The sequence below is a fragment of the Mus musculus genome, chromosome 10, assembly GCF_000001635.26.
Source record: "Mus musculus strain C57BL/6J chromosome 10, GRCm38.p6 C57BL/6J".
In the NCBI taxonomy this organism is placed as follows: Eukaryota; Metazoa; Chordata; class Mammalia; order Rodentia; family Muridae; genus Mus; species Mus musculus.
The window spans coordinates 10926646-10954392 of NC_000076.6; the positions used below are offsets into that span (position 1 = coordinate 10926646).

The window sequence follows — 27747 nt, forward strand, 5'->3', positions numbered from 1 at the left end:
TATATTGTATAAACTTTTTAAATAAATTTTAAATGATTAAACTAGACTCTATAAGTTGTTGTCTACATGTTCCTTTTCATTGGTTAAAACATTGTCAAACCTCACCTTATTGCTAAGAGATCCCAGATAAAGATAAAGGATAGTGGGTTAGAGAGACAGCTCAGTTGGACTTCTTCCCTAGCACGCTCAGGGCTCTGAGTTAATTTTGAGCTCTGCACAAGCTGGGCATAGTGGCACACACTTGTCATCTCATCACATGGGGATGTGAACAGGAAGACCAGAAATTCAAGATCATCCTCAGATAAACAGTGCAGTTGAGGCCAATCTTGTCTAAATGATACACAAAAGCAAGGGAGAAAAGATTGAAGGGAAAGAGGGAAAAAGTAGAAGGTATGTGGAAATACAAAGAGGAAAGATGGCTCTACATCTTTATAAACATGGAACATACCTGATGTTGCAATTTCAAGTAGAACTCTAGCTAAATATGTCAGGGGGAAATGCAGACTTTATGTAATTGTCAACCCTTCCCAGAGATTTTTTCATAAAACCCTGAAGTAATCTACCAGTAGGAAAGGCATAGTTGTCCCTTCTCTCTAGAACGGTCAAAGCAATGATGCTTAACTGTTGCAATGTTCATCAAAATAGTTTAATCCTTAAATATAAGAGATGTGCCTGGTGGTTGTCAAAGGCCAGGGGTTTCCAGTAGGAAGAATGTTCCTACTAGAACATTCCTGTCTGAGCAAGCTTACCACTGAAGCCCGTGTAAACAAACTCTCATCCCACGGTCTCCTCACTCCTTTCAGTAAGAGGAAACACAGCTGTTTGTCTTTCTAAAATCCAGTCCTCACTTTTGCATTAATGACCTAGAATTCTCTACTGATTCATCAGTGTTTGTCCAAAACCATAAAAAATATAAAGTGCTTTACACTTTTAAAAAATTAAGCTCAAATAACATCACAGCAAATATAGTGCTACAAATTAACTCTAGAAGTACAGTGAAAACCTATTAACAAACTACTAGCCTTGACTCACATGTAGAAATGCCACACCCTGACCCTTCCCACACTAAGTATCACTGCTCTAAGGATGACCTGAATGACCTTAATTATCACACCTGATGTCAAACAATTTCAAAATTTCTCCTTTGTAATTTATCCTCCCTTCAACCTTTCATCTCTCTAGTGTCTCTTGTTTTTCCACTAGATGTTTCCTTAGCATTGCTTTCCTTGTGGGAAACTCATCATGAGAGCATGCATGTCCCCCCACACACACACACACACACATACACACACACACACACACACACACACACACACACACACACACACACTTTCTAGGTTGCTACTCAAAACAATGGTCACTCAAAGCTATCCACACACTCCTCATTGAAACCAGTAAACACACAATTTACATAACAGAAGGGAGCTAATATGGCAGATAGAAATCAAAGCTTCTAAGAAAGGTAGCCTTAAATTAAGGAGATAATCCTGCTTTATCTAGTTGGGTCCAAAGTAAACATAAAAGTCATGTACAATGGTAGAAAAAAATCAGAAGGAAAACCGAATGAGGGGGGATTGTATGATGAAAACCTTTCAGTTCTGTTGGCCTTGAAAGATGGAGGAAGACTAGAGTAAGTAGCTGGGTGGGGCAGCCTCTAGAAATGGAAAAAGACCTGCAAGCCCTTAAGTGTAAGCCAGTGATCTCCATCAGAGTTCTGATAGCAAGCTTAGTATTGAAGGTCTGTGTTGTCTACACCATCAGACAATTATAAATATGCATACATGTGCATAGAGAGATATGGTTAACAAGCCAAAGAGTTCACGTGACTCTCCAGTGATGGTCTTCAGGCGACACAGTAGATTAAAGAATAAAGCTAGTGATATTAGAAGGATACTAGATAGGCAAATGGATAGGTGATATTAAAGGTAGATTGTAGAAAGATTGGTGATAGGACAATTGTTTTAATAAAGAGCTATTTTTGACAGGGAAAATAGCCCTTCCAGTGAAAAGTTCTGCACCAATTAATCATTTAAAAGAAAATCTTACTCTTACGTCACAGCATAAAGAGTTAACTCCCAATGAATCATAGTTAATATGAAAAAAATTACACAAATTCTTTAAAAATGCATAGGGCCTTAGAGCATATAGACAGAGTATGAAGCACAAAAGAAGTTGGTAGCTATGCTTTGTCAACATTAAACTTCATCTTCTGCACCGCCACTAACAGAATCAAAGCTTCAGAAACAAAGAAAAAGAAAAATCTGCTAAGCATGGGATGAACATGATTTCTGCATCAAAGGGATCAAGAAGCCCCGCAAAGCCACAAGACAAAGAAACTGCCAGTGAGATGGACACAGCTGTAAACAAGAATTGTCACCCACAAATGTATTAAAATGGCAAATAAGCACATAGAAGTGTTCACACTATTAGTCATTAGAAAAATGCAAATTCAAACCACAAAGCGACGCCACTGCACACCCACTGGAACAGCTAAAACTGAAAAGACTGACAATCCTATTTTGGTGAAACTGTGAAGGATTTAGCGTTCTCTTACATTGCTGTTAGAATTGCAAGATCTTTCAGCCACTCTGTAAACCAGTTAGGAGGTTTGTTATGAAGTAACTTCTGAAACTAAAAGTGCCACACATTTATGACACATAAGCTTTTCTCTAGATATGGCTTAAAAAATAACTAAAGCTGGAACACCACAAAAGGGTTGCCCATGAATGTTTATAATGGTACTGTTAAACAGCTAAAGTTTATATTGAGACAATATAAATACCTGTCCATTGACATTTATGTGCAAATTAGCACATCAATGTCCCTAAAATCTTACTTAGAAAACTAGCAAGGCAATTTTATCTGAAAAGTGTTTTGCTAATTAGGTAAGAGTCTGTGGTAAATACAGAGATTCATGGCTGCTTGGGATGCTTAAAATACATGATAGCTGAAGCAATCATCTCTAAATAAGATATTGATGTCACCCCAGTAATGTCCAGTCACCATTATAGAAAGGGAAGCAGAAAAAAAAAGTGTAAGAGCCAGAAGATAGTGAGAAGACATAGAAAAGGGTTCCTTTAGGACATGCCCCAGCTATTGCAACCATGGTCGCACAGTAGCTATGTTTGCCTGCATTAGGCCTACACAAAACTGGGCCTGTCAAAACCCAATCCTGGATCAGGAAAGTGTTAATGAATTCTGACCTTCCCATGCTGAGCTATTGCTACTGTTTCTGGGGGAGGAGCAACCTCTGTCTTCAGTTGTGTGTCAAAAGCATGATCTCACAAAACTCAAGTGCAGAGCTCCAAGCCTGTGGCCACACAGAAAGGCCTAGTTAAATTCAGTGGGTCACAACACCAAACAAAAGACGTGAATGAAGAAAAGGAATAACAAAGTGGGAGTATAGAAAAATAAAGTGAGTTGTGAAAGAATTCACAAACCCCTTTGTTGAATCATCATTTAAAATATTTAGTAGTAGAAAAAGAAATATAAGCAATTTAGAGAAATAGGATAATCAGAAACAAAATAATTTTCTTGTGTGATCTGACTACTTCAGCGTATTCTTTTTCAATGAAAGTGGATCTAACAATAAAGTAGGGCAGGAAGAGGGGGCAAACAGAGAGAAAATGAAGGGGTGATTCCATTGTCAATTAAACAAAGTAAACATATCGTGGCACACAGAATAAGCAACTGAGTACAATCACAAAAGCTGATGACTCGATTCTAATCCCCAGATGTAGACTCTTTCTCTCTGTATCATTGAGAAATTTAATTCTCCGTGCAACAACACGGACTCATACCATCTCATTGCATGGTTGTGATGCTTAAGTGAACTGATACACAAAATACATGCAGGAAGCCTGGGAGGCGGTTTGTCCTAAGTACATCCATACTACCATCATCATTAAAATAATCACTGTAGATAAGGTGAGCATGATTCTAGGAATCACCCTAAAATAATATTCTGGTACAGCCAAGAAGACATCATTCCTTTGCATGAGGATGGCCATCATCGAACTTGCTTGGAGAGGATGCCATGCCTGATGGTCCAAAGTTACAGTCTCCTGTGAGCCTATGGGCTGGATCCAAGACCACAGGCAAAATCACTGAGCTCATTCAATGTGTGCATGACTAAGGTTACATAAAAATGAATCCATACATACATTTCCTATTGATCAGAGCTGCATCATACTATCTTAATATATTAATATATCTTAATATAACTGTAAGACTGTAAAGATCCTAAAGAGGATCTAGAGCCAGATTTTCCATTTTTGCAGGAAAAAATAAATGGTCTCTGGTTGAACCACTGAGTAACCAAGGTCACATGAACATTTTATGTCAGAGCCAATCCTACGAGCCAGTGGTTACTTTTGTTATGTTTTTCCATTATCTGACATTCTTTTGTTATAGAATATTTTATTAATTTTAAGAAATTCTTTTTGTTTTATTTTTTTAGACAATAGTTTACTATTCCATGTGGACAGTTCCCAAATGTATGATAGTTTGACTTTTATTTATGTTTTTAACTTTCTAAGCTGAAACTATTATATATTCAATAAAAACTGTATCTTAAACCAAAAGAAGCTTCCAATACTAGGATTGGGTTACATCTAACGAAGTGGTTGGTCAGTGGGTGTCATGCGAATCCCCAAACAGTCCAGGCTGTTGCCAAGCTTATAAGTTGCTCTCTACAAACTGACAGCTAAGTCCCATTGCTAAAGAGAAGACCTACGCTATTTAGTGAGTAAAGAAGTCGAGCTGGTTCCTACAGAGAGCTATTTTCCCTATGATCCAGTGTCTTTGGTAGAGGAAAGTGCTACCAAAGGAGAAACATAGATGCCAACCCAGCCACAAACCCTCTGATCTACAATGGTGTCCTGCCTACAAGATATACTAGGGCAATGGTGTTGCAAGACTTGTAGAAGTAACCAACCAATATCTGATTTAACTAATGGACTACTCCACAAGATGGAATCCATACCCAACACTGCTTGGGCGACTAAGAACCTTAGATTACACAACTTGAGAACCTAGGGTAAAAATCAAACACTAGTGTTCTAAAAAGAAGGAAACAGGTAGAAATAAAATGACTCCTAATGACATTCTGATGTATTCATAGATGAGTGCCTTGTTCAGCCATCTTTAGAGATGACTCCTAATGATGTTCCTCTTGCAGCAGCAGATGAGAATGAATACAGAGCTTCACAGCAATATGAAGCGGGTGAGAGACCTTGAAACCCTCAGCCCTAAATGGGTTGTCCTCATCAAATCCCTCCCCTCAGGACTCAGGGAACCCTGTGGATGAGGAGGTAGAAATAGTGTAAGAACCAGAAGGGATGGCAGACACCAAGCAAACAAGGCTCTCAAAATCAACATGATAAAAACTCATAGGGACTCACAAAGACTAAGGCAGCATGCGCAGGGCCTGCATGGGTCTGCACCAGGTCCTTTGCATATATATTACTGCTTCTTGTTTAGTGCTTTTACGAGATTTCTGAGTGTGCAAATGAGTGGCTCTCCGATCCCTGTGCCTTCTCTTAGCTCTTGTTTGTTTGTTTGTTTGTTTGTTTGTTTGTTTTGTCCTATTCTGACACGTTACTTTTTGTTGTGTCTTATTATATTTTATTGTATTATTATGCCTTAGAAGCCTGTTTGAGAGAGAGAGAGAGAGAGAGAGAGAGAGAGAGAGATGATCAAATTGGGAGAGTTGAATTTGGAGGATCAGAGCAAGGAAAAATATAATGTGAAAATTATTTTTAACAGAAGGAAAAATAAAGGAACTGTTATCTGAATTTAGAATTTTGATCTTTTCCCAACATAGCCACATATGTGTAATAATCTTCTCATGGTATCACAGATGTAGCTATCCGTTAGCCCCATGAAACCAACATCCCACAGGACATGGCCATTAAGCTATGGACCAAGGTGTATATGACGGTATGAATGAGAATGGCTCCCATAGGTTAATATATTTGAATGCTTGGTTCCCAGTTGGTGGAACTGTTTGGAAAAGGATTAGAAGATGTGGCCTTTTGAAGGAGGTGTGGTCTTTTGAAAGAAGTATGACTTTTGAAGGAGACATTTCAGTGTGGGTGGACTTTGAGGCTTCGAAAATCCATCTCTCTCTCTCTCTCTCTCTCTCTCTCTCTCTCTCTCTCTCTCTCTCTCTCTCTGTCTCTCTCTCTATCTCTGTCTTTCTCTCTATCTCTCCGTCTGTCTCTATCTCTCTCTCTGCCTCTCTGTCTTTCTGCCTTTCTGTCTCTGTCTCTGTCTCTCTGTCTCTCTCTGTCTCTGTCTTTTTGTCTCCCTCCCTCTCCCTCTCCCTCTCCCTCTCCCTCTCCCTCTCCCTCTCCCTCTCCCTCTCCCTCTCCCTCTCCCTCTCCCTCTCTCACTCCCCTCTCTGCCTAGTGCTTGTGTATCAGGTGTAAGCTCTCAACTAGTGTTCCAATGCAACATCTACCTGTCTACTGCCATGCTCCCTAGCATGATGACCATCCACACTCTAGAGCTGACACCTTCAGCTAAGTGCTTTCTTTTATACGCCACTTTAGTGATGGTATCTCTTCAGAGACATAAAACAGTATCTAAGACAATGTGTTTAATCAAGTCCAGACTTAGAGATTTTCGGTTCATAATTGGCTTACTAAGACTTAAATCTTAGTATGAACATCTTCCTAAAAACTTGATCTCAATTATAAGACTGGATTTTCATGGACTTTGCTATGAAAGAAACTAGGATGCATTTTAAGGGATTGCTCCTGAGATGTAAAGACTGGCATCACCTGATTTAAACTTTTCAGATTGTCCTTCCTTCTACATTAAGGACAGCTGGCTATGAGTAGAGAGGCAATTAGGTATTACACTGGGCTGAGGGACAGATGACAGCAGAATTCATAAAAACCTGAAAATGGCTTGCTGACACAATGCAAATATTCATGAAATGATGTGAAGTGTGAAGGGAAACAACGTCCATGGACAGGGAGTGTAGATCTTCATCCAGGGAATTCTACTTATATATCATGAAGTATCTCCTGCTGTAATCTACTTATATATCATGAAGTATCTCCTGCTGTAATCTACTTATATATCATGAAGTATCTCCTGCTGTAATCTACTTATATATCATGAAGTATCTCCTGCTGTAATCTACTTATATATCATGAAGTATCTCCTGCTGTAATCTACCCCAGACTTATTTGTCTTTCCCTATACAAAAAGAGGCTCATTGCCACCTATATACAACACGCTCTTGTGAACCTGGCAGCAACCACAAGTATTCCATGCCAGAAGGAAGTAAATAAACCCTGTAAAGAATGGCTTCTGAGAAGAGGGTGTGACTTTCGGCATTGTTGGAGCAACTAGAAGTCAGGAATTCCATCTGGACACAGATGCTAGAGTAGAGAGCTGAGCTTGTTCGGTGTCTACAGGCAACACTCAGGGCAGAACTCATCCACTGAAAGAATGCAGTCACATAGTCAGTCATATCCCTTTGTCAGTTCCCTGCAGTCTCATGGCTGGGTCTTAAAGGAGCATTATGGGGGAAAAAAACCTATAAAATATTGTTTTCTTCAAAACTTTCTAAGAGACAGAAATAAAAGCCAACACCAGCTTGATAGACCCACATGGACCGAAGCCCAGAAAGGAAGAGATGCTTTCCTTCACTTTGGCAAAGTGTGGCATGGCAAGGAAGGGATGTCTCCGTAGCAGTAGCCACCAGTACAGGGAACACTGTTCTCAGGAATGTGCGTGCTCACTTCCACAGTCATTCCTAAGCGTGTAGCAGGAGAACCCAGTGGATTATGGCCAGACAGACAAGAGAAATGAACGAGGTACAAGGACGAGCGGCTGGCCTCTTCATGAGTGCACATGAGACTCTCAGACATGCTTGTATATGCTCAGTTCCCTTATTAGCAGACAAGACAAGCCAGGAAGGTTTAAGGTGTCACTATATCAGCCTTTTGAGCTTTTAACTAATGATGACAGGATGGATTTACACTGCAGCTATGGTACTATTTTAGACCATCATGTTTCTTAACCAGGTAGTCTGCATACCCCGAGGCTCACATCTGTCATGTCTAGTCAAGATCTCTTAAACTAGAATAGACCACCTACAGAATATTAGAATAAATAGAACGCCATTGCTTTTAAAATGATAGACATCAAACTGTTAAAGGTAAACACTCTCTCACTCTCTCTCTCCCTTTTTAAAGGTATTTTATAGAAGTAATTGGAAAGTGACTATCTGAGTGCCATCTGCCCTGGTACATATATTAAGACCAGCATTTTGAGTAACACTTCAACAACGGTGTTTGCACCTTTTCCCTCCTAAAAGAAACAGTAATCTTCTTCGAATGCATCTCCTTTAAGGGCCTGCTTTTTCATGAGTGTTTTAAGTGGTGCACACACCTCCATGACACAGAAGAAGCCAAGGTGGTCCTGAGCGCATGTGTGCTCATTTTACCCAAACCCAACAATTCCCAGGTCCTGTCACAGTGTGACATGGCCACCATGCCTCCGATTCTGGGAGACTGCCCCAATGTCTCTTCACTTGTTGGTTTGTATTTCTATCCTATCTGCTTTTCAAAACCCACACTAGTGTCCCAGGTGACTCATTCCAACTGGTGGTGAGGGTGACCTTTAAAATCATTACCACAGCCATGGAGCAGCAAAACAGAGTCCCCTGGAGACATGACAGCAACGCTGTTGCTGTTGCTGCTGCTGTTCCCCAGCTTCTGAGAGAAGGGGCCAGCAGTTGAGGTCATTCTATAGGAGCCACATGATCATAAGCCATCTGGTATGGGAGAAAAGGGGGCACCAATATCTGGAGGACTGTTGGGGTGCTGAGGACAGGTGCAGCTTCCTGAGGTAGAATCAGTAGGGAGAACAGCATTTCCTCCCAGCAATATTAAGAAGATAACTAAGTAAGCATGGAGTCTGTTGGGTCAAAAACTCTATGGAAAAAAAAATAATAAATGATCCTGGGAACGGGTACGCATAGAAGTCCATATCCTGCAGGAAGAGAAAAGACAGCTTGAACTCATCCTAAGACAGCTGCAGAAGACACTAGAACACCATAAAATACCCCTCTGCAAAATCCCTCTACAAATACCCCTCTGCCTCCACACATAGTATGTGCATGTGCAGACACACACACACACACACACACACACACACACACACAGTTTGACAAGAGATTGTATCACCATAAACTCTGTGTAATTTCATGTCCATTTAGACAGCTCCTTAAATTTCAGATCTTACAGACATTCTCTTCCTGCATCTGCCTTCTGCTCACCAATGCCAGGGCTCTGTGCTGGGTATCATTTATTCAGGAGCAGTAGAAAATCAAAGCAAAGGACAATTTGCCAAGATGAGGAGACATTCTGGCAAACAACTTCGTGTCTATTTTAGAAAAATAGTCTATTCAGCTTGTTATCAACCATGCTGCTTCTAGTGACTTTCTATTCAGGACAGGACCGCAGCTCTGACTGGCTGAAGAGAGACACTAGTCAGCTCTTTGTTGCACGTGCTTCTCACCTTCAGTTAAGAAAACAAATTAGTAGAAAAAATCCATCCTTGCCAACTACTTGGGAGAAGAGGAAGAGGGCAGGAGAAAGAAGAGAAAGAGAGGGAGAGAGACAGGGGAGGAGAAAGAAGAGAGAGAGAGATTGAAAAATTACCTTCCAATGAGTGAGAACTCTCCCACGACGCCAAGGCGGCGCATGGCACTCAGTAACCCCCGCACTGTCATGCCCTCGCAGAAGCAGACCACAACCCTGGCCTTGGGAAGCCGCTCTCGGAGCTTGCGCAGAAGCCGATCAAAGCTCTTCTCGCCAGCATTGCTGTAGATTTTGTCCGAGTGTGCGATGCAGAGTCCTTCCTGGGCAGCCAACTCTTTGAAAGCATCCATTCCACTCTCGCCGTAATTCCCTGTCCAGAAACAATCAACAGATGTTCAATTCCACAGTTAGCCACAGGCCTGCGAACTGTAATGAGGATTTGTTGGGCGGGGAACGGGGCTCAGAGGAGGGTGGTATTGCCAAACAATATATAAGTATATAAGTATAACTGGGTCTGGGAGGAGACCTTGGTGGAACAGAAAGTATTCAGATATAGCCAACATCCAACTCTATGAATGCCAACAAAGACAGAAATTACATGAGGTAGGACTCCACAATTGAAGACCTCTTGTGAAGTGAAGGATTGTTTCCCTATTTTATAGCCATGATTAATAATGCCTGGGCCGTATTTTAACCACATAGGAGAGCTGAGTCCATTAGAGAATGGAGGTCAGCTGGCTTCATCTGGATTCCAAGTCAAAGACAGACACTCAGATAAGAAGCTCTGCAGAGTCTCCAAACCAGGCGATCTACTGCCACCTTATCAGCTGAAGTCCTCATTTTAGATTTTAATAAGAACGAACACAGAAGGAATGTTAATGATTAATCCAACTTCTGGCTGAGACCTCTATAAATCTTCCCTCATTGACACTCTGTCAGTCTCCCTGATGCAAGTCTTAAGTGTTAAGGGCAGCCCCTGCTCAAGGTCAATAGTTCCCATCACCCCCTTGCCTATTCCAATGTGTCAATTAAAAGAAAAAAGGTCTTGGATTATGTCCCACCTAAGTTACTATTTCAACTGCTAGGACAACAGATTTGCTTCTTAATCTTCCATTCTCTCCTTTATTTATGTATTTTTTTAGTCAAGTATTTTTGAGTTTTATTGGTATGTTAAAAGTCTGCACACGTTTAAGGTTTAAGCTTCATGAGTTTGGGCACACATATACCCACCATCTCAAAACCGTCTCTCCTCGAAGTTGTTTCTTATTAGAGTTACTAATCACACCCTGTTGTCATAACCCATTGTCTTCACTTTAACCAGCAGCTTGCCACATTCAGGACCACATCCCCACTAAAGCCCTTCGTATTCCTGGCTCTCGAGACACAGTACTCTCCAGCCCTCTCACTATTAAAATCCGACTCGTTGGTTCATTCGCTTTATTTTACATCTCTGCTCATCCTGTGAATGTTGCTATGCTCAGAGTCCATCATGGGAAATTCCCTGTTCATTTACACTCCTATCCCAGGTGGTCCCTTTAGCCATGTGCCCTCATGTACTATTTGAATCTGACTATTTTTAGTCCTATATCTGTATGTTCAGGCTGAAAAGTCCATTGGAGTAAAAGACTAGGAGCCTCATCTGCCTCCCTGGCTTATCCCTGTTAGACTTCTAAGGCAGCATATTGGCATAAATGCCTTTTCCTTCTGTAGTTTGCAAGTGTGTTGCTTTCAGTTACCTTCTACTAGAAGTACCTGCCTCCCTGCACCAAGTTTCTGTGGTTTTTCTCGTATACCAGATTCATCCCTATTGCCCAGAGCATTCTTAATCCAGTCTCTTAGCTCTGCTTCAGTCTCTTCTATCCAAAACCATGTCTTAGGTCACGTTCCCTAAAAGAAAAGTCCGAGATAAAGATTCTTGTTCAAGGAACTGATAGAGAGCCAGAGGAGCAGAGACGCAGAGGAAATAGGAGACAAACGCTAACAAAGCAGGAAGCTTTTTGCTGCTACTGATTAGTTGCAGGCTGGTCCCACAGGACCTCACTCCACAAGCTCAGCCTCACAGCCCAGCAAGGGAATGCTTGTCAGTCTGTCCCTGAAGTGGAAGTGGAGAGGTAATAGCTGAAATTAATAGATGACACTCATTCCTGTTGTAACTGCTGAGGAAGAGCTATAACAGAGCACCAGAGAGAAAGAGTCTGGGCAGGCCACCAAGAGCGGCTCTTCAGCAAGGCGCCTCGTGATTTGACTCCTTACCTTCCTTCTTGTTCTCAGCAGTTCACTTCACAACTAGTGCTCGGTTAAGGTGTGAATCACACTACACTGCCCCTTTACAGGAAGCTCCCATTGCTGTTGAACGTGCTTAGAATGAAAATCAAACCTCACCTGGACTCCCAGGCTACACCCAGGCTTATCTCTTTATCTTCTCCAGTTCGGTCTCTTCTTTACGAGCATGGCCACCTCTCTTCTCTTAGAATACCCCCAAAACACCCATTTTCTGCCCTAGCCTGTTTCCAACATCTGAATAGACATTCTTCTAGCAGATCATCTTGTCAACCATATTTCCATATTCATTCCATGTTGTCTGAAAAGCCCCTTCTAATTAGTATAAATCACTCTCTCAGTAAACCTCCGTCATGCTCACCACTTTAATCCCAATACCTATATCTGATATTTTTGCTTATTTTTTTATTTTCTCAAGAACTTAAGTTCCATGAGAATATCTCCATATGACTTGTTTTATGATGTATGCTTAGTACTTTGGTTTTAAATACTTAAATTCACTACTGTGAATTTCACTAAAGAGGTTTTGCTATGACCGGCCAATTGAGAAATGTACAGGGATATAAACAAGTAATTTAAAATAAACAGTCAGTGGGAGGCAAGTTTACAAAAATCACTGGATCTTATTAACAAGCAAAACGGTGCAATTAAAATAAAGCAAATTTTTGGATCTATCAAAAGGCCAGGATTTCATTAATAACATTTAGTGTTCTCAGCTATGGTGATGTATGTCTTTAGTCCTAGCACTCAGAAAGCAGAAGTAGGTGGACCTCAGTAAGTTCAAGTACAACCTGTTATACATAGCACATGTCAGGACAGCCAGGGCTTTACAACAACAAAATTAATAATAATAATAATAATAATAATAATAATAATAATAATAATAATAATAAAAGTATTAGCAAAGCTTATATGCCTTCAGTCCAGGATAATGTGACTAAAACTATCTCCAGTCTGGACAGTAAAGGCATACGATTTTAATCCCAGAAGAGGCAGGAAGATATCTGAGTTCTGGGCCAGCCTGTTCTACAGAGTGGGTTCCAGGACAACCAGAGATACACAGAGAAACCCTGAAAACCTGTATTAAAAACAAGCAAGCAAGCAAGTAAACAAACAAATATGTTTATACATATATATATATTAGAAAATTTAACCATATTTTAGACAAAAATATGCTGTTAGGTAAATACAGCAATTATGAAATAATTTATTCTAGAATGGTCTTGTAACTTGAATTTTAACAACTGTGATAGTGTCACAGCACTGACTGCCCTGTATGTTTAAGAAAAGAAGAAAGCTTTGTTGTGTCCTTTGTCATAAGATTTTGTAATCAGATTATGTGTTTGCCCTTTGACAAATGCAATATCCCACCTCATCCAGTCTAGGGGAGTCCAAATGGAAGAATTTAACAAATCATGAGAGCCTCATGTCCCTGGACTGTGGAAACAAGTCACAGCAAAGCAAGAAGCATAGGTTGTTTATGAGACAGACAGCTGACAAACACATTATTCAGATGCAAGAGAGTGTACAAGGAAGGAAATGAGATATCTCTCTCTCTCTCTCTCTCTCTCTCTCTCTCTCTCTCTCTCTCTCTCTCCCTCTCTGTAAATACAGGTTTTGGAATCCACAAGATGCTATGAATAGACTTGTATTACAGGACAGACCACCTTACTGCTGAGATGAAACCCTTGGGCTTCAGTGCCCAAAATTATTTTAGTCCTTCTATAAAACACATGCGAGTCAAGTGACCAACAGCATTCTTTGTATGAGAATAAGAAAAATCTTTGTGTTTTAAACCTAGTAATGGGCGTGCTTAGTTCAGAACCCCTTGCTCTACAAATAGACTGAGATACCAAGCAGGGAAAAGTGAAATTTCTCAACAGGTATAAAGCCTGCTTACGGAAGAGCTGAATGTTCGTGGTGGTGTTTGAATAAGATAGCTCTCATAGGTTCCGATGTATCTGAATGTGTAGGCAACGGGGAATGAAACGCTTTGATGGGATTAGAAGGATCAGGAGGTGGGACCTTATTAGAAGAAGTGTGCCTGTGGGAGGGCTTTGAAGTCTCAAAAGAACATGCCAGGTCCAAAACATTGCTCCTCTCTCTCTCTCTCTCTCTCTCTCTCTCTCTCTCTCTCTCTCTCTCTCTCTCTCTCTCTCTCACACACACACACACACACACACACACACATAAATCAGGATATAGTTCTTAGCTACTTCTCCAATGTCACTTCTGCATGATGCCATGTTCCTACTATGATGGGAATGGACTAAGCCTCTGAACTAAGAAAACACCCAATTAAATGTTTTCTTTTTTAAGAGTTGTCTTGGCCATGCTGACTTTATAGCACTAAAACAGTGACTAAGGCAGTTGGTGTCCTGTCTTGACTCATAGGCTCCTTTTTGCTGTCCTATCTATCTATCTACCTATCCAATTTATGTGTGTGTTTTCATAACTGAATATAATATCTGTGCAGGTAAATTCATTCTGTAGGGAGCTTGTTCCATTTTTTTTATTTATATAATCTTGTTTAGACCAGCATTTTGTTTTGTTTTGCTGACATGAGATCTCACTATGTGACATAGAGACACAATGTAACCAAGACTGGTTGAAATTCACAGACATCCTCCTATCTCTGCTCCTCCCTAATTCCAAAATTAAAGGTGTGCATCTCATGATCTGCATGATTATGTATCGCTGCGTTTAAATTAGCTGTTTATCTCACAAGGTCTGGGCATCTCCAAACTTGCATACAAATTTACATAGATGCAGCAGCAAATTTTTCTTCCACAAATCTTTATAGTTTAAAACTTGCACTCATAAAACATTATCTTAGTGGTTTCTCAAGAACCCAACCATACCCGTTAACCTACTGAGGACTGGATGCAAATGGCATGAAGAAGGCGAAGAATAATCACTTCCCATTGAGCTTAAATTGTGTTCCTTTCAATTACAAGCCCCTGAAATAGTGTGAGAAGAACAAGTTCAAGCATGCAGCGCAGAGCCAATGACTGGAAAGTACATAAAGTGTGTGCTTCTTGTTCTGAGTCTTAAAATACAAGCCTGGTTTTTATACAAGGGAAAATCGGTGAACTACATTCATGACCTGTGGCTGGGCCATGAACACTGCCAAGCTAAAAATAAATCCACTCAGGCAGGGACTCTGCCCTCTGTCTTCCTTATACCACCATCCTGCCCTCCAGCCTCTGCTTGCCTTTCTAGGTATTGATGAATTTATTTATATACTTCTCTGGACCCAGTCCTAGAGAAAAGTTGTGAATATGTGAAGAAATTTTATACTGAAACAGTTAAAAAGGTAAAAAAAAAAAAACCTGTGTGTTTTTCAATACTTGGGGCTAGTAAAAGCTGTGTGTTTTGTTTTCATTTTATTACTAAATATTTTATTGAGCGTCTAACTTAAAAATGCCTGTGTTCTACCCTTCAAGGTTTGCCACGAATGATCATATACAAGCTTATTCTTCTATCTGATATGTACTTGCTGCTTCTAGTACAGGTAAACTTTAATATATCCACCAAAGCAAACCCATGTAAGCTATATGCCCCCCTTCTCCAATGCAGACACAGCAGCTCAAGCCTATCAGGTACTATTCCCAGGGCAGCCCATTGGTTCATCCAGGCTTTAATATTTGAGCACTTCTTGCTCATAACTACCAAGTTATATGAACAGACAATTGGCTATGGAAGCACAGCACAGGTGCACAAAATACAGCACTAAGCTGCATATGCTATATTTAAAAAAAGAAAGCAAGAAAGAAGACTAACACAGTAATAGATTTGGGGATAAATGAGCAGGGATAACTAGAAAACATCTTGGGAAGAGAAGCAAGGAAACTGGCCCTATAAGAACATAGGCTAAGGACTGCCAGTCAATGGGAATGGAAGTGTATGCAAAGCCACAGGAGGTATTTCTAGAGCCAGTGAGGAGTCAGCATAGAGCAGACGGTTCATGAGAGCTTAGAGAATGGCATCCTGCGACGCTCTCTGGTGAGGCATCTGGCATACGATTACAGCATACGAATGTGCTATATGTTGCTGCAACATAACAGATTTTATGGCAGACTTTGTTCCTGTTACAATGTTGTCTAAAACCTAGAGAGTAAGAGGCATGGAGAAGAGTAGTCCACGAAATAGAGAACTTATTTGAGAATGTCCTAATGACTATATCAGCTATGTGACTGAGTTACAAACTAAAATAAGACATGCTATAAACTAAGTATCCAATCAGTTGATAGCAACATTTAGTGTAGGGAGGGGATGCACAGGACTCACTGAGAAATCCCTGTTGTTGAAGAACAAAAGCAGGGAAGGCAGTATGATTGAGCAGTATTATCTATACAATACCAACATTAGTAAAAATACTGACAATGATCATAAACATTGGAGCTATACAAAGAAGGAAAAACCAATGGCTACATCTAACTTTGGATTTTCTAAAGTGTGTATGATTTTAAAACAGTCAGATATGGTAACTGTGTGCTGATATTTTTAATGCTGCCCTTGTGTAGAAGAGATTATCCACTTCTACCATTTTAACATACTTTTCTTGATAGCCAAATGCCATTACTGCTGAAAAGCTGTCATAGGGGCTGGGGAGATGGCTTAGAGTTAGAGCACTTGTTTTGCAACCATAAGAACCAGATTTCTGATCCTTAGAGCCTTTGTAAATGCTAGATAAGCAAGAAACACACCCATAGTTTCAACCGCAGAAGGTGAGACAGGGAATCCTCAGAGAGAGTTGGACAGTAAGACTAGCCATATTAGGCAAGCTCTGGGTTTGATTGAGAGACCTCAATAAATAAAGTAGGAGTGGTGGGGGATGATTTCCAACATCAATCTCAGGCCTCCACATGTGCACATACACATGCATGCACACCCACAGGCACACATGCACACCCACAGGCACACACGCACACACACACACACACACACAGAGAGAGAGAGAGAGAGAGAGAGAGAAGATTAAATTAAATATGATTTGACCTTCTTAAACCTTGGTCAATCATATTCATAATTCCTTATTTGTACATCTATCCATTCTGTGAGGAAAACATGGAACTATGTCTTCTACATCTTAAGGAAAACTTCAACTTTTAAAGTAACACTAATCTTATGTCTTAGACATCCTTGTTTCATGCAGCCATGGGGCCACCTTTCTAGTAAGGGTGCCTACCTTTCTAGTCTAGTCTAAGCATACACTTCAGACCAGTCTTCATCAGTGGAAATCTTCTTGAGACATACTAGGTGAATATGATACTATCTAATATTTAAATGAATTATAACAAGAAATTTATTTCATACCACATTCTAGAAATTCACTGTTGGACATCCATCACTATCAGGAAATTCTTCCTCTTAACCTAAGTTTCATGTAATAAAAGTCCAAACTCATTTAGTCTTTATTCTCTACCAAGACAGGCAGGTATCAGTTGGGTAGATGTGGATAGACAGGCCCTCTAAGAGTTACCAGTCAGCTTTCTTGTTCCCCCAGCTAAAACAAAAACAAAAACAAACAAAAACACAAAAAGAATGACCTCTGCTGTGTCAACCTTTCCCTGGACCTTGGAATTTGTTTGGTTCCCTAGCAAATACGATGGTTCATTTGCTCCCATGCAACACCTGCTGCGTGCTCCTTACATCAGCATCCAGGGTCTGGTCATCAGTGAATGAGTCATTCAGTGCCTTAGGACTTTCAGGAGGCAGCATGTTCAGAGACTCAAGGTCATTGGAGGAACTGCTGTGACTGGAGCAGCCCCAGAGAACAGAGCTCTTACTAGCAATGACCAAGGCCCTCTTTTGGAAGGTGCAAGGAGAGTAACACAGAGACTTATCACAGGGTGGCTGCCTTCTTTATGGAATAGGATTAAGAACACATGACCCTTGGCTTTGTGCTTCTCTGTGTCCTCACGGTGCCTTATTTCTGAGTGGTTAAAAGGAGGAGTTCGGAGCAAATCAACCTGCTTCAATCCTGTTTATTGGGCATTAGATAACCTTAAAGAATATCTCTTTAGAAGTGCTGGATGCCTCTTGAGTAAAATGGAGGTTAGAATATGCACTGACGAGCCTTCTTCAGTGTCTTAAGTAGTGTGTGGTAACAAATGTAAATTTTCTAGAGCACAGGAAAATGCAGGGGAGTTTGGGGAGATGGTTCAACACTTACGAGCACACCATACCCTGTTCTTGAGAAGAACAGGAGTTCTGTTCCCAGCACCCACTTTGGGCAGCTCACTTGTAACTCCAGCCTCAGGGTCCTCAGCATACTCTACTGACTTCACCGGGTACCTGCACTCATGTGTATGGACCCACATACAGACACATACATACACATAACTAAAAATGTAAGTCTTTCATAAAAAGGAAAGAAAAATGCAAGTTTCACTCTCCATGTCTCCCTTCGGCTGTAGAATCTAAAAGTATGGACTAGCATTAGCAATGACCCAAGAGCTTCGAAATCTTTGATGTCCATTATCCTATTTATAAAACCCAAGTTCATGGTTGTTTCTCACTTCGGGAACTGACTTTGCACTTATGGGCTCCTGTGCCAGGTTGCCCCATGATGTTTTCTCTACCACATTTCAGTGGCCTTGTATCTAGCACTTTGCCGCATTTGATGTCTGCATTTCAGAAACACATTTAAATTCTGTCTGTCTACAGTGAGTCTACCACTGAATCTTCAAGTGACTTTGAGAAGCCATCGATGGCTTACTGTGCATGTCAGAGTCTCAAAGTCTTACACGGAGGCCCCAGTGTGTTGCCTCTGTAATATAAGGTGACTGGGAAAGGGAAATTAAAAGAGAGCAAAATAAGAAGGATAGACAATAGAAAAGAGTCGTTATTCTTGTTGTGGGAGGAAGCATGTTTCCATATGGAGGAAACAGGTTCCCATGGGCAGCTTTTCATCACACCTGTCTGCTTTCCTGACATCTATGGTGTCCATAAACAGCCAAAATTGGTAATGCCTCATTCAACAGCAGTTTCTACAAACATGCTCTAAAATGCATACCTCCCCTGAACTCACACACAGACACACAATGAATCTATCAAACTGTTTAATAATTCTTAGCATTGACAAGAGTTCATGCCATGGTAAGTAAACTATTTCTATTATTTAATAAAGTTCTATACCAATACTCTACATCATTGGAATTATACTTTAGTATCCTTTGACTTGGAAAATAATCTCATTCTTTATCACAACACACATTTGAAAGTAATAGTAAACAAAAACAAATAAAAAGTTGTCAACAATAGGAGACTGGTTAAATAAGCATTGTGGATATCAAAATAATACCTACAAATGATATCTAGGGTACTGCAGAATTGTACTAACTAATGGAAAATATTTATCCCGTATTGTTAAGTTGTAAAAACAGCTAAAATATTTTGTGCAATACAAAACTCCTTAGAAGTCTCAGTACATACAGAAGATTTGAAAAATACATAAAGCATTAGATAGATTTCTTTGGATGATAGGATTTTACATAGTTATATTTTATCCCTGTTTTACAATTTATAATAATCATAGATTATGTCATTAAGAAAATGACTTCTAATGGCAGTGTATGACGACTGTGTCGAGCCCAGCACAACTATTACAGGGTATTATGAGAGATTTTGGTTCTTTTGAGGGGGAGGGGATTTTGAGACAGAGTTTCACTGTATTGCTCAGGCTATCCAGGATAGCAAATTTTATTCTTAAAGGAAATGTAACTAATATTATTTCTACCGTAAAAGAAAGTTAGCTATAGGCTGTATTGTACTTCTTGCTGTATCTACACACTTGGACTGAATTAGCAACTTTTTGTTTGAAATTCTGGTTTGTCTTCCTTATTTTTGTAAAGCTCTCTGTCTGTCTATCTGTCTATCTGTCTGTCTATCTATCTACCTACCTATCTATCTATCTATCTATCTATCTATCTATCTATCTATCTATCTATCACTTACCTACCTACCTATCATCTTTCCATTTCTGTTTCTGTCTCTGCCATTTTAATGTTTATCTTCATTGATTGGATCTATCTCCATCTTCTCTGTAAATTCCCTGTGTCTAGGCTGTGTGCCTAGCTATATGTTCCTTATATGGCTTTCCTATCTAGGGTAGTAGCTTGTTGAGGCCAAGTTGCTTGTCTCACTAAAGATAACTCCTTGTTGGATTGAATCAGCATGTATACTGATTTAAATATCATTATGCCTAGATTTTTTTAAGTACATTTTCTTCTTAAAGGAATAGCTAATATTATTGAGACTACACTTAAGAAAAGTCACCCATAGCATACTTTCTTTCATATTTGATATGAATTAGCAGACTTCTTGGTTGAAATCACAATAAGCTTATTAGGATGAATTGAGGCTATGGAGGCATGCAGACATATTAATTACATCAAGAAAACTGGGCCCTAGATCTTATCAGACACAGCAGACCAAGAAATGGGCATAACTTCCCTCACCAGAACCCTATAGCATGCTGAGTCACTAGGCTGAGATGCACAGCCCTGTCTCACTCATGGTTAGTTAATAAATTCTGGCACTGTAGAAAGACACAAGGAGTTTGTCTGTTTCTGGCATGGCAAGCTGAGAATAGGCAGTATTTTTGATGCCGAAATAATGGTGAATAAAAGTTGCTTAAACAGTTTCTATCTGACCACAGTCTCACTGAAGTTAAAAATAAAAAAGAAATCAAAGCATGGACTGGCCCAGAAGGGTAAGTAATTTGCTGATTATACAACAGTGGGAAATTTTATGGAAATATATCTTCGTTTTCGTCTTTGTTTTTACTACAGCTCTGTTGCCTCATCTAATCACAACCTCAAGAGGACCCTGAGACCAAGTCAAGGAGCTGTCCAAACTTGTCATACACTGATTTCAGAGCTGGGAGTCTGAACCTGAAGCCTATGGCTCCAAATTTCCCATCTCCATCTTTTGTGTGAGTGCACATGTGAGCACTTGTGTGTGTGCATGCATGTGCATGAGTGTGTCTGTCTGTCTGTCTGTCTGTCTGTCTGTTTCAGACTCCAGTAGCTTCAAACACAGTATCTAGGCTCCTATTCTTCCTTACCAAAAACTACCTAATTCTGTTTGCAATAAACTATACAGTCAAGATACCTACCCACCCAGACTCTGGCAGCCAGAGAAACAAAGTGACAAGTTCAAGTGAGCAAAGTGAGGGATCTAGGGGCCTTTTGCAAGAGTGTGAAGGCAGGCATGTAACAAAGCCTTCCCACACAAGCAGAAGACAGATGGTTGCACAGACATGAGAAAAACACTAGACTGCAAACTAGCCCTGTAAGTCTTATTGGTAGATATTTTATTGCAAGGGACAGCGAATCGTTATCTAATAAGAGTCAGCAGAAGATTGGTTTTCTGTTATTTGCAAATGAACTTCTTCTTGACACTGTTTCTAGAATGACTGCTTGTGTTTCCCCACATAACCCTAGGCCTCCTGAAAATCAGATTGTAAGCTAAGATCTGAAAGGTGGGGCCATGATCTGATAATATCATTGTACTTTTCAGAAAAGACATCTAAGAGGTCAGAAATATCCCCCCTCCCTCTCCCCCTCTCTCTGTGTGAGTGTGTGTGAGTGTGTGAGTGTGTGTGTATGTGTGAGTGTGTGTGTGTGTGAGTGTGTGTGTGAGTGTGTGTGTGTGTATGTGTGTGTATGTGTGAGTGTGTGTGTGTGTGAGTGTGTATGTGTGTGTGAGTGTGTGTGTGTGTGTTTGTGTGTTTGTGTGTGGTGTAAGTTGGGAAATACAAGCCAAAGAAAAGGGCCTGAGCAGTCACCAGATCACTCAGGGCTAGATCCTTGACTTTCCTTTTTTCCAGCATCAATAACTGAGAAAAACTTATTTTTGTGTTTTGTTATATGAGCCTAAGGCATGCAAGTTTAATATTATATTACTGTTCCTCTATCTGTATTCACGTGTTTAACCAATATTAGATAGAAACATTGGGGGTGAAGGGCATTCCCCAAATTGCCAAAAAAATAACATTCAAATTGCCGTATACCTGAGCCAATGCTAAATCCTCATGCGAGGTGAGGAGGTTCCCAGGCACACCCAGCTTCCCTGGGCCTCTCCCTAGCACTCACGAATACACCATTTGTTCTGTGTCTCACTTGCTCATTCCATATGCCACTTCCCCTCTTAACTAATGTGAAATTTTGGCTCTTAAAACTCAATTCAACCCCAAAATAGACCTCTGAAAAATCAATTCGATGACCAATACAATCCTTCAGTGTCTAAGAGGAAGGATAAAGTGTTACCTTTCAAGGAAACAAGTCTTATGCCTTGCAGTATAACTTGAAACTGTCTGAGTGTATTGCACTTGCCATGACATTTTCTTGTCTCGGTTCCTTAACCCGTAGGGCATAGCAATTTGCATAGCATTTATATCACAGTAGATATTACAAGTAAACTGACTGATTGTTTTATTCATTTGTATTCTGCAGATAGGGTTTTGTTGCATAGTACAGGTCAGCCTTGAATTTGTGCTCCATCTGCCTTAGCCCTGAGTACATATATGTAGTACCTAGAGACAATTGAAAATATATAGGAGGATTCTCATCCGCTATGAACACACACAACATAAGTAGAGTCTGAGGGATTCCCTACAGACACCGAGGAATGACTATACATGACATCTCACAGGAAAGAATACAGAAGCGAGCCAAAAGTAGCTAATGCTTCTAACTAGCTGTATCCTTGAGCCATTTGTTATTTGATCTTCTTGGCTTACACCAAAATGTGGGGTTCATACTAGGAGATCCTTCAGGTTCCTTATAGCATAACATTTGGTGATTCTAGAACAATATGAATCAGCACTCTTTCATAATCTCGAGCTTCGTGTCAAAACATTTTTCATATTCTCAGCTCTCAGAGTAGACATCTGCTTAACAGATTTTTCTCCCAACAGCTTTCTCCCTTCCCGATCTGATTTCTCTTACAAGTGTATTACTGTAGGAGAAGAGAAAGCACTTGCTATGGAACCATTTAAAAGCTATCTTGCCTGCAGACTCATTTTCCACCAATACTTTCAAGTCTACAGGTACTGGGAGGCAGAGAAGGAGACACTACCCTCCAAAGCAGCTGAGAGGTGACAGCACAAGGCCACGGACAGAACAAGGTCATTAGGTGAGCCTGTGCTAATAACGAGGCAGACTGCCCGAAATCACGCGACTACTGCTCAGGAACCAGCTGCCCCTTTACTTGTCTAAGTATCTACTTTTAGCCGCCATTGGCTCAATGGAATTAGCCCTGTTCTGTTACTAATTTCTTGTTTTCATTTTATGTAACCTCACTTTTTTGTGTCTTTTATGTCATCGACAAAAAAATGTTGCTTCATCAAATATATTCAACCTTTGGTCAAAGGGAAATTCCGTTCTGAAGTGAATATTACTTTTAGTTCAAAGGACATAGCAACGTGTGATAGTAATGTAGTGAGTTAAGAAGCTGGTGGAGTTGGTCGTGGGAGACCTAATCAGGGATTAGATCTGCCGCACAGTGATGCTGACATTCTGCTAATTACTGGCCTGCCTGGGCTCCACTCCCCTAGACTGCACAGGAACAGAAGCTGTGAGGAGGGCTAGAGGGGGCATCATGGATAATTTCAAGTCTGTGCTAGGGTCTAAAAGCCAGTCTGGTTTATGTATCGTGGTAGGAATGACTCATTTCATCCTGACTTGCATTACAGAGCCTTAGACTGACTTTAGTTTCATCTTCTATTCCACACTGTGCTAAGAAGATTCTCCCATGACTTCTCCCATTCTCTTAGACTAAATAGTGTATAAGAGACAGAGCTGTGTCAGGAGGGGGTCACATAATAAGATGGTGAGAAACAAGCACTAGCCTGCTTAGTGCCTGTGGGATTTGGAGCAAGCCAGTTACTTTTCTCTGGCCATTGGTTCCCTTTTCTTGAAATGGCAATCTATAATAGTAACCACCCTCTAAGGGTTATTGTAAAAATTCAGTGATTTTAATATATGCAAATAGTAGCAATTGCATTTATCAAAAAATAGCATTTGGATATATTCATAATATCTTCAAGTTTATTATTCACAGTAACATAAAAAAGCTTGGTATTATTTATTTATATAACATCTTAAACTACAGTGTAAACTTGAAGCACACACTAAATAAGAGAGCATGGCCTGAGGACGCAGCTTCTGCAGGCCACAGTCTTAGTCAGAAAGCTGCATGGAATGATGCACAGGACAAGAATGGGCATGAGTGAGTCAGATGGGTCAGAGAAAGGAGGAGTGATGGGCTTTATCTGCAAGAAGCAGTGAGCACAGCAGAGCAAGGGAAGTGCCAAGAATCCAACCAAGGAAATGTCACTGGGCATCCGATCCATTCCTCCAGCCAAGGCGTTTCAAACTAAGCTTTAAGATGCTACTGCTGCTGCTGGAATTGCTGGCAAATGCCCACTTCAGGCAAGACACCTCTTTTACCTCTATCTGAAATGCTACCACTAATAAGACATTACTTTTCTTTTTCTCCTGAAAATAAAGTGGTCCTGGAGAGGAAACACATTAACCTCTAACCCTCTAATAGGATTTGTTTTCTTGGAACTTTCTGAAAGCAGCAGACAGCTGAAAACATCGGGAGGTCCTGGATATGAGGTTGAGAGTCCTGCATTAAAGGCAAATTTGTCAGTCTCCAGCACAGCTGAGTCCTGGGTCCTTCCCCTTGGTTATTCTTAGATTATTTACAAATAACCTCTAATGGCGAATGATCCATTAAATCTGCTGTTTTACATCTTCACACTTCATTTGGGTAACAGGACTCCCAACAGAGAAGGGGCTAGGCATGGAAGACTAGTACCTTCCACAACTACACAAGAGACAGAGATGGAGTGGAATCCATGCTCCTCTGTTTCTTCTCTTAGTTTTCATCACTGTGACAAAAATACCAGCAAAAATGACTTAAGAGAGGTAGGAGTCATTTTGGCCCACACCTTCAAGGATTCAAGTCTACCATCAGTTGACCCCATTGCCTCTGGACCAGCGTGAGGAGAGGAGAGCATCAGGGGAGGGAACATGTGGTAAGTAAAGTGGCTTATCTCAAAGCAGTCAGAAAATGAGAGAGAGAGAGAGAGAGAGAGAGAGAGAGAGAGAGAGAGAGAGAGAGCTCACAACAAGACTAAAGTCGTCCACAAACCAACTAGTGTTCAAGAGCCATGTAGTAGATAAGACCAAAGATTTCTTGGAACAGCCTCTGAGGGAATGAAATGTACACGGTGAGGGAATGCAAGCTAGAGAAGGGAATATTCCAACCTAATAAGAAGGATAGAAGCGATCCACCCATGCACACTTTGAGGTTTTTATTTGTTTTATTGTCTGAAGCTTACTTCAAGCTCACTACATAGCTGGGGATAACCATGAACTTCTGGTCTTCCAGCTTCTACATCCTGAGTGCTGCGGACTGCAGGAGTTCACCACCATACCCAGTTTATATTGGGCTGGGGGTGAACATGGGGCCTTGTCCATGTTAAGTGAGTACTCTATCAATTAGGCTATGTCTTTGGCCTGCATTTGTGGCTTGAAAAGATCCAAGTGTTTTGATTGTAAAGGATCATAAAGTCAGGACATCAAAACTATATTTATAGTCGAAGTCTGCTCCCTGGACTTGGTTAAAGTGGGAGTAGTTACTGATCTTTCCAATTAAAACTAAAACAAGAGAAAATATCACCATCATAATTATTATTATTTACATAAAATAGATTCACATATGATGCATGTGCATAATACATGCAAAAAGTTGTCCTCCGTAGAACTTAATTTAGATTAATTTTATTTGCCCACTAAGGATGAAACCACTTTTTAATGCTTACTTCCTTATAACCTCAGTGGATAGGTTACCCATTCAACAAGAATCTACTTGTCAATCGTCCTTTCACTCAAACTGAAGCTTCTCCTCAGCCTCTAGACCCCAGCCTTTTTCTCTCTAGTTTATTTCAAGCCAGGTACTGCTTACTCTAAACACAACTGGAGCAGCTCACTTACTTCTCAGTTCTCCTTGATGTCTCCCTAACAGTACGACACCTTTCATGAAATGTCCCACGTGAGCACCCGTCTGCCCACCTTACCAGCCTTTCTCGTACCACTGTATCAGTTCACTGGTACAATCATATTAGACTCTGTTTTCAATGTCCTGTTCCTGAGAGAGACTTCAGTGGTTGGCTTTCCTCTCCCCTCTCTGGGGTTCAGAGACTTCAGTTATTGGCTTTCCTCTCCCCTCTCTGGGGTTCAGAGACTTCAGTGGTTGGCTTTCCTTTTCCTCGCTGGGGTTCAGCCTCTCAAGTCTTTCTTTATTCAGGAGACTTTTACCAATGGCCCTATATGACCTGGCCCTACCATGGCTCCATCTCCACTCCCTGTTTATTTCCTTTATATAAATTGTGGTTCCATGTCAATACAGGAATTATCATTTACTAGTGTGAATATTTACCGAAAAGTAAGTACTGTATATAAACATATTTTGCCTATCAGAATCAACATAGTACCTAGGTTGTGTATTGACTTAGTACCGTGCAATGGATGAATAAATTCAGCCATAGATTGCTGTTGATTATTTGAAACTTTTTTTTTACAATAAGATTATTGTAGTAAGATTAGTCATCCTTCTTATTATGAGTAATTTGTTATAAGATGTGCCCTTCCCCCAGCCTTAAGCAAACTAAATAGACCTTAGGTGTTTGCCACAGTTGGAACTTAACACCCAGGTGGAGTCAATTTCCTACAAGAGTAGATTATCCACTGAGCTTGCTTTGCAATTCAATCCAGCTGAAACAAAGGATGTGTCTGTGGGGTTTCCTTATATAAACGCAGTGCTAACTATTAAACTTTGAGCCTTGATCAGAAACTTTTCTCTTGGCTTCATTCTTCTCTTGTACCCCATCCTTTTTCATTTCCAGCCTCCCTTTCAGGTAACCCAGTTCATCCATGGCTGCTGGACAGCTACAATAAGACTTCCACCAGATGCCAGAATCTACACATTCAATCCCTATAAAAGGAACAGTGTTTGCATGCAAGTTATACACATCATCTTCTATACTAGTATATAAGTAAGATCATACTATACTGTCCAGAAAATAAAACAAGAAAGAGATGTCTTCACATGTATTACTCTCTCACTGAGTTAAATCCTCCCCATCATTATGCCATTTTATTTTTATATCAAGTCTCGCTGCATTTTCCAGAGTGACCTTGAACTCACTCCGTAGCTCAGGTATGCTGCAAAGATATTAGACTCCTGCCTCAGTCCCCAGTAGCTGGTTTAGGCAGATATCTTTTCTTTTGAATATGTTGAATCCATGTTTGGTTGGATCCATGCACATGGAAAGCACAGATGCAGAGAATTGACTGGATCAGAAGTCTAAACTTCTGCATCATTCCCTTTCAGCAGCCTCTAAAGCAGCAGTGTGTCCATGTGGACTTTCTAGATCTCATTAAAATGTATGTAACTGGGGAGATAGTTTGGTGGAGAAAGCACTTTCCTATGCAATAATAAGGACTTGTGTTTGAATACCCAGATCCTACTTAAAGACAGGTACAGTAGCGCACATCTGTAATCACAGAACTCCTACAGAGATAAGAGAAGTTCAGATAAACTGTCCTAAGCCACTGGTGAATGAAAAATAATCAATGAAATGAACATCCTCGAAACGCCCAGGTCTGAGCTAATTAAGTGGGCATTTACTGAAGCAGGCAATGTCAAGCCCCTCTGACTCTTAAAGTATTAAGCAATGTTCCAATGATTATTGTGAAACAATTTTCAAGGATGAAAAAGTAACCATTGGAGGACAAAAATAACATTGAGCATATTCCAATTTATTATTGTTAATTGGGCAAAATGCATCATAACATAAATTGTGATGATATATCTGCTAAAC

The 27747-nt window shown here is 40.4% G+C and overlaps 1 protein-coding gene across 5 annotated transcripts in view; it reads right to left on the minus strand.

Moving 5' to 3' along the window:
* Positions 1-27747, minus strand: part of Grm1 (glutamate receptor, metabotropic 1) — a 396324-nt gene that overhangs the window by 240587 nt on the left and 127990 nt on the right. For all 5 annotated transcript variants that reach the window (XM_006512549.4, NM_016976.3, NM_001114333.2 and 2 more), the window contains one exon: positions 9684-9933. In XM_006512549.4, coding sequence (XP_006512612.1) covers positions 9684-9933 — 250 coding nt within the window. The remainder of the gene's footprint in view (positions 1-9683; positions 9934-27747) is intronic.